This window comes from Pelobates fuscus, chromosome 11, assembly GCF_036172605.1.
Source record: "Pelobates fuscus isolate aPelFus1 chromosome 11, aPelFus1.pri, whole genome shotgun sequence".
Lineage (NCBI taxonomy): Eukaryota > Metazoa > Chordata > Amphibia > Anura > Pelobatidae > Pelobates > Pelobates fuscus.
Genome location: NC_086327.1, coordinates 36,614,080 through 36,625,231, shown reverse-complemented (window position 1 = coordinate 36,625,231; position 11,152 = coordinate 36,614,080). Strand labels below are relative to the sequence as shown.

General features: G+C 48.1%; 1 protein-coding gene across 1 annotated transcript; it reads left to right on the top strand.

The window, feature by feature from the left end:
* The first annotated feature begins 9,923 nt into the window (after window positions 1–9,923).
* LOC134577692 (histone H1-like) lies at window positions 9,924–10,568 on the top strand. Its single transcript, XM_063436553.1, has one exon. It carries the CDS (start codon window positions 9,924–9,926, stop codon window positions 10,566–10,568), a length of 645 nt encoding a protein of 214 aa, XP_063292623.1.
* Window positions 10,569–11,152: the final 584 nt, after the last annotated feature.

Below are 11,152 nucleotides of genomic sequence, written 5' to 3'. Positions count from 1 at the left end.
TTTCTGCAGGAACCTATGGTCCAGCGAGAACAAAACTGGAGTTCTGTAGTGATTTGCCCATTGGGTAGCCCATACACTTAAAGAAACCTGATGGGCATTGCTGCAGAGGGACTCGGTAAGCACTGTTTAATTGCCCAACGGAATCCCTGTAGCATGAGATGCTGGGAAGTGACTGACTATCATTACCTCCCAGCTTCAAATAGAAAATGCTGCACTGGAGGGAGAGAGACCGCAGTCGGCACTGAGCAGCGATTTAGGCGGCTGCCTAAGGCCTAACTCGCCATCGGGCAGGCATACTGTGTCAGGTACAAGGACCCCACACCTTGCCCGGTATGCTGCTGGTTGCGAGGTCCCTCCACTCTGTCCTGAGAAGCAGAAAGCCAGCACAGTCTGCAGCTCCGCTGACTATGCAGTGTCTCGCGATCTCTGGCCAATCAGACCGTCGCCGCGGGATACCACTTCAATGCTCTGACTTCTGGATATTGTGAGGCACTGCACAATCTGCAGCTCACACCTGGTGGAGTTGCAGACTGTGCAGTCTCTCAGGGCAAATTGTAGAGAGAGCTTACTGGAGCACCAGGGATCAAAGACACCAGGGGCCACCAGTTGCAATCCCCTCCCTCACTTTCACACCACTGTGCAACCCGCTCCCTTACTGTGTCACCCCGTCTCTCCCTCAGGCACTCTACCACCGTTCAACCTCTACCACCGTGAGGTTGGAGTGCCTCGTGTCGCCTGCTGCGTTCAGATAGCTGGGGTGGTGATTGATGCCACAGTCTGTTCCCCCAGTGGGGACCGGGATAACCCCCACCGGTCCAGAGGGGGGGGGGGGGGGTAGGAGACCTGTAGAGACGCTTGGTGTGTCTGGCGTCGGGGTGAGCGGCCGTCTCTCCCCGGCTCCAACTTTAGTAGGCCGCACTCGGCGTTTCGGTTTCCCTGCCTCGACGGGTTTCAGAGGGGTGTCCTTCGGTTCCGCAGTGCATTCCCAGCATGGGTAGCACAACCCGGTGAGTCTGCGGTCAGTGTAGCCGTTGAGTTTGACCCAAATTTGGCCCGTCAGGCGAGAGCTCGTGGTGCCCACGTCTGTACTGCTTGGCGGTCAGGCTCCGCCCCCTGGGTACGGATTTTTATTTAGCTTTCGGGTATTCACCTTTTTTCTCTACTCGCTGACACATATCAAAGGTTTGGCTATATCCCTGTATGATCCGATGATTCGCTTTCCAAATGCCTAATTGCCCTGCAAGGGGAATATCATGGCTGAGCTTCAAAATGCCCATTTGGTATAGTAGTCTTTGTGCCCTTAACGTAATCCTCTAGTTTGTTTGTTTGTCCGGTAGGTTTCCGGGGTTATATTGTATTGAACCATTCATTTCTCCTTGACCTTCTCGTATAGATGCATTTCCGATTCTGATACTGCTCGATATGCCTCTGCCGGACAATTTGCTAGTTAAAATAGGTGCCCGGTTGTTTGTTGAAACACTTGAATCCACAGACAAAAACAACCTAGACCTCACCACATATAAAACACTTTTGGATAAACGCTCAGAGCTAGCCACCCTTAATGGAACACAAATCAAGAAAAGTCTTCTTCTTACCAGACACCGGTACTATACCCAAGGGGGCAAAGGGGGACGACTATCAGCGCAAGCTCTAAAAACACAAAGACAAACCACATTTATCTCATCCATACAGACTCCACAAGGGACCAAGTCAAATCTGATGGCGGACATCATGCTAGCCTTCCAGGAGTTTTACCACAAACTTTACAACTTGAGGGACTCTCCCCCCAGATGTTACTGACATAAGAGCCTTCCTCAAACAAAGGATCGCCAAGACAATCCCACCCAACGTACAACAAAGACTTGACTCTCCCACAACTAAAGAGGAGTTAGAAGTAGTGATACACTCCCTCCCACTAGGAAAGAGCCCGGGCCCAGATGTCTTCACGGCCAAATACTACAAGAGCTTTTCCATCCAGCTCATACCCCCACTCCTAGACGCACTCAACTCCCTACTTAAAGACAATTCCATACCCCCACAGGCATCGGAAGCCACTATTGCACTCTACCCAAACCAGGTAAAGATTTGACCCAATGTGGGAGTTATTGGCCTATCTCACTTAAAAATATTGATTTAAAAAATGTTCACTAAAACACTAGCTAACCGCCTACGCCTCAAGCTCCCAGAGCTAATTCACCCAGACCAGGCTGGATTTATACAAGGCCGAGAAGCTAAAAAATAATATCACCAAACTCATTAATCTCATGCATCACTCTGAACACACAAACACCCAGACACTGTTACTCTCCAGAGATGCCGAAAAGGCTTTCAACAGGGTGGACTGGTCCCTGATGCTTGCCACCCTGGAACAGATGGGCTTTGGCCCAAACTGGCTAAGGTGGATGGGAGCTATATACTCCAGACCAACGGCTAGGCTACTCGTGAACGGCCAACTCTCACTCCCAGTACCCATCTCCAATAGCACCCCTCTTTGTTTCGTCCTGGTCCTGGAGCCATTCCTCCAGGGAGTTAGAGAAAATCCTAACATCAAGGGTTTCAAATTTGGAGGGGCAGAACACAAAATATCAGCATTTGCAGATGACATGCTATTCACGGTCTCCGAACCCAGCTCCTCACTCCCTCATATACTGGAGGAGATGTCTCTCTATAGCAAAGTGTTCACCTTTCATGCCACTCTAGGTAAATGTGAACTCCTCCCACTGAAAGTACTAAACTCGACCAAAACACATCTACAATCAAACTTCCCATTCTCCTGGGGAACAGAGCATATAACATATCTGGGGGTAGCACTACCATCCGTTATCTCACGACTATATGAAACCACCCCCCACCCCCCTGCTAATCCAAGCTAGAACCAAAGATCTTACTAAATGGCACACTTCGCAGTTCAGCTGGTTTTGCAGGATAAATATCCTGAAAATTAGTATTCTCCCAAGAATATTATACTTGCTGCAAGTTCTCCCGATCACTCTACCCACAACCTTCTTTGCTGCCATACAAAAACTATTTACGACATTTATTTGGTCCCACAAACGCCCCAGGCTAGCCTATCAGCTGCTCACAAGATCAAAGACGGAGGGGGGTCTGGGGCTGCCAGATGTGGAACGATACCACAGTGCAGTACTATTGGCCAGGATTTATGACTGGACAGGCAAGAACACGACCAAACAATGGGTAGATGTAGAGAATAACATCTTCCGTGTCCCCATACACACAATACCATGGCACAACTCTGGCCAATCCTTCCTTATGCACAAACAACACCCGACCATTACTCCGACACTGAGAATGTGGTCACACATGAGTCATTGGCGGCGGACATATCACCATACCCATCACCGCTATATCCACTGACTCACAATCCGCTCTTCAAGCCTGGTGAATCGGGAGCGGCATACAGAGAATATCATACCACAGCATACCTACCTTCACGAGACCTCCTTGACAATGAGGGAGTTAGGCCCCTGTCGTCCCTACACCCGCAGGGAACTCCCACGACCCTTCAAAAATTTCTCTACGATCAACTCATTCACTTTTTGCGGACCAACAAATACCCCCAACAAGGTCACCGAGCACTGACCAAATTCGAACTTACGTGCACCCAATGCACACTCAAAAAGAAACAGGTCAAAACCACATATGCCTACTACAGGACACTAGCCAACCAATCAACCTACTCTACAAAAAACACTGGGAACAAGAACTGCACTTATCTTTCGCAGATAATGACTGGAAGCAAATATTCCTCCTGACACAAAAATCATCCACCAGCTTAGCGACACAAGAAAGTAACTATAAGAAGATAGCTAGATGGCACTACACCCCATCCAAACTCAAACGGGCATTCCCAGGCACGTCCAATAACTGCTGTAGATGACTAGAGGCCATTGGGGACACGGCTCACATCTGGTGGTCATGCACGGTGAACCAAAAGTTCTGGTCACGGATCTCCAGTCTCATACACCTCATAACGGGAACCACCATACCCTACCCACCTTAAACACTCCTATATCTTATATTGCCTCCCTCCATACCAAGGGACACTAGGACCCTAGACATACATCTGCTCAAAGCAGCAAATCTGCTTATCACCCTCCACTGGAAAAAAAAAAAAAAAAAAAAACAGCCCCACCTACCATTAGGGACTGGGTACGGAGAGTAGAAAGCATTAGAACAATGGAGGAAATTAGCTTCTCACTAACCGGCAAATACCACATATACATGACCTCCTGGGAACCCTAGTGTAACTTCATGAACACCAGTCAAACAGACCGATAGTGACACCCAGCTGGAGATAATATGAGACCTTGAACTACCAGCGAATCTATTTGAATATCAACACCCTTATTATTTTTGGTCTTCACTTCCCCTCTATGTCGACTACAAGTATTTCTGTTACTGAATGTGAACTTTGTACTAGACATTATGACTAAAGCAGCAATGTTATACACATTTTTGAAGTATCAATTGTTACATTTGCAAGAATTTTAAAATAAACAATTTCTAAAAAAAAAAGGAAAAAGGAAAAAAAGCCGAACAGACACTGCTTGATCCGTTTTAGGTCAGCTTTGGGATTTCTAGGTAGTCTCAGTAAAATCCATTCTGAGTTCTCCTTATAACCGGCAGAAAAAAAAAAAAAAAAAATATATATATATATATATATATATATATATATCTGCGAGCGGTTCAACAGAACACTGCTTGCCGAGACTGGGAGCGACTCCTACCGCACTTCTTATGTGCATATTGGGAGGTACCGCAGGAACTGCTTTGGACTATTATATGGGAGAAGATTACGAGGACCTCATCACAGTGCATTGGGATGGGGGAATGTGCTAAAACTCTGTGACCACATGGAACAGTTGGCTAAGTTGGTAAAAGAGAACCTCCAAGCTGACAAGGGGTGACAGAAAGTATGGTATGACCGGGGTACCCGACTGCGTAGTTTCCGTGTTGGACAAAAGATTAAACCGGTCTGACATGATTAATTACAGGCGGCATGGCAGGGTCCCTACAAGGTGGTGGAGCATATCTGCAATACCACCTATGTGGTAGCCAGCTGTGCAGATGAGAGAGTAAACTGCTCCTTCCACGTTAATATGCTTAAAGAGTACAAAAAAAGGAAGGATGATGTAACTGCAGTGTGCGCCCCAGCTTCTGAGGATCTAGACAGCCTCGCATTACCTGACTTGCTAGAGGGAGACTCCCAAGTTGACCTTATCGCTCAAGTCAAACTAGGAGACAAACTGACTGATAAAGAAATAGTTCAGGCCCACAAATTATTGAAAGCTAAACGAAAGACCTTCTCCCAAGACCCTGGGTACATCACCCTGGCTGTACACAACGTGGAAATCCCAGGACAAGCACCTATGAGGCAACCACCCCTACCACATTCTCGAGGCAGTCCGGTAAGAGATACGGAAGGATATACAGTAAATGCTGTGACTAGGAGTGATTGAGGCTTCAGACTTGGCTTGTAGTCCTAGTACCGAAGCGGGACGGAACAACACTCTTCTGCGTGGACTACAGGCGACTGAACGATCGGACTCTTACCAACTCTTATCCCATGCCCTGGAGGAACTATTTCATCATATAGCATGGGGACAGTATCTCGCCACAAATGACCTATGCAAGGGCTACTAGCAGATTCACCTGGCCGAGGAGGCTATCCCCAAGTCGGCATTCGTCACCCCGCTTGGCCTATTCCAATATCAGGTCATGCCGTTCTAGATGAAGAATGTCCCAGCCACCTTTCAACGTATGGTGGATAGGTTCCTCAATGGCTTCCAGGAATTTGCACGTGCGTACCTGGACAGCATAGCTATCAATTGTGACTCATAGGAGGAAGATTTCCCATGTAGGGAAGGTTATCGGCCGAATTAAAGCAGCTGGCTTAACTCTGAAGCCAGACAAGTGTCACATTGGTATGGCTGAAGTGCGGTATCTGGGACACAGAGTAGCTGGGAGACTTCTGCCCCTACCCGAGTGGCCACCACACACTGGATAACACAGTTCTACTTCACCCTTTACTAAGTCTTGGCTCGTGTTTTTTTTTAAATTCTTTATTTTATTTGTGCATGAAAAATCACATAAAGCACACAATGCCACAACAGCTAGAGCATGCAGAGCGTCATACATAGATTTACATTGGTTAGGCATTAAAACATAGCACAGTTTTATGGATTATTATCGCATGACAAAGAGTTATATCTAATAATATTATCAATAACAGCGTTAAACTAGGTTATCCAGGTTAGATTGTTATCAGCTATATATCAGAGAATTTACAACATTGAAAACAGGTTAGACTACAATGTTAAACCGGTGAGCTATAAAACCACCTGGTAAGCACGTTAATAGAGGTGAGATATCCCCAGCAGTACCTTTCTACATTAGTAAGCATGTTGGTAGCCTGGCTGTAATCAGGCTAAGTTAAGTAATGACATGCAATTAGCCGGCATAGATGTATCTGTGCCATGGAGTAATAAAACGAAAAAAAAAAAAAAAACAAATAGATAATGCTGCTTCTATCTATAACAAGCTCGTGTTGGGATAAAGTCACCCTCACAGGCCAGCAGTATGCATAAGGGCTAGTACTCGTGTTCGCCAAGAGGGACAGTTAATGTCCAGGGTGTAGTAGCAGTTTGTGAGTACGTCTCTCAACAGTCATGCTGTCCCAGGGCCGGTCCGACCCTCAGCCTGTTCCCCGTCTGGGAGAGTGCAGCAGGTCTGTGCCAAGGTGCTGGTCATATCGGGTGTTGGGCAGTGCATGATGGGTGACTACCTTCGGGTGGGCCCGCTGCGTCTCCGATTTCTCCGATGTAGGAGCCGCTTTAGAGGCTGTTGGCGGTCCCCGCTGTTTGGTAGGCATGTAAGGGGTACGGAGATGAGTGCACCCGCTTGTCAGCTCTGTGTCGGGACGCTTTGTGCGGCTTCCTCCTCCGCTTCCCCGCTTGTGTAGCGCCAGCTTTCCTCCCTGGCTGTGGTGGTTTGTCCCCGTTCTGTGGAGGGCTTGTTGCAGCCGTGGGTCTTGTTTGGCTCTGTTTAGCTTGTTCCCAGTATTGCTCCCAAAAGCGTTCAAATGCCAGGGCAATGGGATCCCTGGAGTCTGGGACACACTTGGTCACGTGTTGGCGGCCATCTTTGCCCACTCCAAGCCGCACTCTTGCTGGGCTCATGGTTGGGTGAGACAGCTATACTCTGTGCAAGAGAGCTTAATCACTAGGACCCTGTTACAGGTTAGGAAAGTTTGGATAGACCCCAGCCAAGCTGCAGCGGGTAGGGGCTATAGCACTACTGGTGTCCCAGTGATAGCTAGGAAGCAAGCTTGGCAGAGGTGCCCAGTCAGGGTACCATGCAGTCCATCAAAGTGTGTCCAGGATTGTGTGTCCATGAATGGAGACCCCATGCTGGGGGTCTGTGTATAAATTCTGTGTGCCTTGCCTGAATAAACCAGATCTACTCCCAGCACTGGCGTACATACCGCGGTCGCAGGGGTTGCAGCTGCGACTGGGCCCGGCCCACCAGGGGGCCCGGCCACCTAGCGACTCGGTATGTACGCCAGTGTGGGCAGACTCTTCTACTGGGGGGACAAGGAGCTGGCCACATCAGGGCCCCCGAGGCCGGCCCTGGTGTTACCGGGCGCGCGCGCGAGGGAGCACTCTCCCCTGAGCGCTCTCTGATCAGCTCCCTTGCGCGCCCCGCACTTATGCTGCAGCCGGAATATGAAGTTATATTCTGGCTCCGGCATCAGTAAAAATGTGCGAGGGAGCTGGGCAGAGAGCGCTCAGGGGACAGTGCTCCCTCACGAGCCAGCAGGACCGGCCGCCGGGCAGCCCCTGGACTGGACTGGAAAGGGAGGCTGCGGGATTAAATCTGAAAAAAAAACCACACAAAAAACGTGTGTATGTGTGTTAGTGCTACAGTGTGTGTGTGTGTCTGTGTGTGTTAGTGCACATTTTTGTGCCAGTGTGTGTGTTACTGTGTCTGCTAGTGAGTGTCAGTGAGTGTGTTAGTTTTTGTTTGCGTGTGTTACTGTGTGTTAGTTGTGTGTGTCTGTTATTGAGTGTGTGTCTGTTAGTGAGTGTCAGTGTGTGTGTCTGTGTGTGAGTGAGTGTGTGTGTGTGTCTGTTACTGAGTGTGCTAGTTTGTGTGTGTCTGTTAGTGAGTCTGTTAGTGAGTCTAGTGAGTCTTAGGTTAGTGAGTCTAGTGAGTCTTAGGTGTCTTAGTGAGTGTGTGTTTGTCAGTGAGAGTGTGTGTTTTATAAGTGAGTGTGTATGTGTCTCTGTCTGTCACTGAGTGTGTCTTTGGCAGTAAATGTGTGTGTCTGTTAGCTAGTGTGTATGCGTCTGTTCGTGAGAGTGTGTGTGTGTTTTAAACCCCTTAAGCACTTACCTTTCTCCAGCGCCGGACTCCCTTGGCGCTGGGGATCCCTCCGCCCCGACCTGCCTCTCAGCTCCCAATGCGCATGCGTGGCAAGAGCCGCGCGCGCATTCAAACCGCCCATAGAAAAGCATTACTCAATGCTTTCCTATGGACGTCGAGCGTCTTCTCACTGTGATTTTCACAGGGAGAATCGCGGAAGCGCCTCTAGCCGCTGTCAGTGACACAGCCACTAGAGGCTGGATTAACCATCAGTGAAACATAGCAGTTTCTCTGAAACTGCTATGTATTCAGCTGCAGGGTTAAACTAGAGGGCCCTGGAACCCAGACCACTTCATTGAGCTGAAGTGATCTGGGTGTCTAAAGTGGTCCTTTAAGTGTATGTGTATCTGCATACACTTGCGTACATACCGCGGTCACAGGGGTCGCAGCCCTGCAACCCGGAGCCTGCCGCCATCTGTTGCGACCCCGGCCCGCGCAGAGTAAGTGCGGGGGGAAGGGCACGGATCAATTTTAGCACCGGGGCCCCATGGGTCGTGTGTACGCCACTGACTCCCAGCATTACGTTTAGACAAATGTATTTGTGGAAAGCTGTACTAGCTAATACAACGGGAAAGGGAATCCATGAAGGTGATACCCTGGTGGTCCGCCACACAGATCAACATGTTAGCTCCTAATTTGGTGCTAAAATCAGGACAATTTTTGCTGTCATGTTTTTATCATGATTTGAAATAGCATTGAAATGTTATTGATGTTTTGGAAAAAGTCCCTAGAGTGCGGAACTCATTGCTGTTGTTTACTGTGCCAGACCTACACCAGGCTTCATAAAGGATTTCCTGGAGAACACAGTGTGTGTGTTTTAATATAACTGGTCTTAGTTGTTGTTAGAGGGTAAACATAGATATATAACATACAATTATGTAATTATGTAATTTAAAAATTGCCACGACTAAGAGCTCTTCTGCTATGATCTTACTACATCCTACCTGAGCTACCTGTCTGAACAAACGAGGATCAAAATCCCTTTTCTCTGTTTCTTTACGACACGAGCTTCAACCCACCTTGATAACACGAGCCCCTTCCCTTTCTTGCATAAGAGTGAGAAAGAAAACCTTGGAATATATTCTTTTAATAGTTATCACAGTAATGTTTGTGGAGAACATCAGGCTCATCCCAAAGGAGATGTGTCAGCTTTCACCGGCTCTGCTAGATCGTGACAACCCTCGGGACCCATGGAGCTGCTAATGAATTCTTGGTTAGATAGTTTAGTACATTCCACGATAGATGGCATCGACCTCCGTCCTCTTATTTTACCTAAATGTATTCGTTTTATCCATTCGGAAACACAGCGTGAGAGCAGAGTGTGAAAAGATGGAGTAGGGACAGTGGAGGGTGTGTCATAAGACTGTATCCAATCAGAGCGTGGTTAGATCAGCCAATAAGATGCTAGCTGGAGATGTATAATTTGGAGGCTGCTGCGGGCGCGTATTATTGCTTGATCTTCATAGAGAATAGTGACCATGTCTGAAGCCGCCCCAGCTCCCGCCGCCGCACCTGCGGTAGAAAGCGCCTCCAAGAAGAAGCAGCCCAAGAAAGCAGCCGGTGTCAAGAAAGCCGCTAAGCCCTCCGGTCCTAGCGTGTCCGAGCTCATTGTCAAAGCTGTGTCCGCTTCTAAAGAGCGCAGCGGGGTGTCCCTGGCAGCTCTGAAGAAGGCTTTGGCTGCTTCTGGTTATGATGTGGAAAAGAATAACAGCCGCCTCAAGCTGGCTCTCAAGGGCTTGGTGACTAAAAGCACTCTCGTCCAGGTCAAAGGAAGCGGAGCTTCCGGCTCCTTCAAGCTCAACAAAAAGCAATCGGAGAGCAAGGACAAGGCTACCAAGAAAAAGGCACCGGCTAAAGTCAAGAAGCCTGCCCCGAAGAAAGCCACCAAGTCTCCAGCCAAACCTAAGAAGGTAGCTGCAAAGAGCCCGAAAAAGGCCAAAAAGCCGTCCGCCTCCGCTAAAAAGGCCACCAAAAGCCCGAAGAAAGTCAAAGCCGCCAAGCCCAAGAAGGTAGTGAAAAGCCCGGCTAAGAAGACCGTGAAGAGCCCTGCCAAAAAGGCAGCCAAACACAAAGCCGCAAAGAGTCCTGCAAAGGCTAAAAAGGCAGCTCCCAAAAAGAAATAAGCCTTGCTCGCATTTAATTTTATTTTCCAAACCCCAAAGGCTCTTGTAAGAGCCACCACATTCTCATTTCAGAGCTATATATCAGTGATGGCAACGTGTTTGTTTTGGTGTCATGTCACACATACCGTTCCCCCTCCATCCCTCATTCTAAAGTCAGGAATAACCTAATGAATCCTGTAATCCCAGCATCTAGTGCTCGAAAAGATTACACAGGAATGTATCTTGTCGGTGTGGCTAAGTCCCCGTATACCAGTGCTACACTTGAGCGTTGATTTTTTATTTTTTTTGGCTCAGAAATTCCCTCCGTTCTAAGATACTGAGGGTGTTTCTTCATTAAATTGCGAAAGGCCAGTTTTAGTGAGAAACGCAAATAATATATAGAATATCACACAGTGTCCTTCCAGACTAGATTTAATGTTATTGCCTTTTTCAGTAAGATAATAAAGCAGAACATATTTTAGGGATTGCGATTTTGTACATGGTGATAATAAAAGGGACTGTCCTCGTCCTCTCTCCACGTGTGAAACGGGCGCTTATTTCGATATTCAAAGAGTGATAAAGCCCAAGAAATGATACCTTGTGCA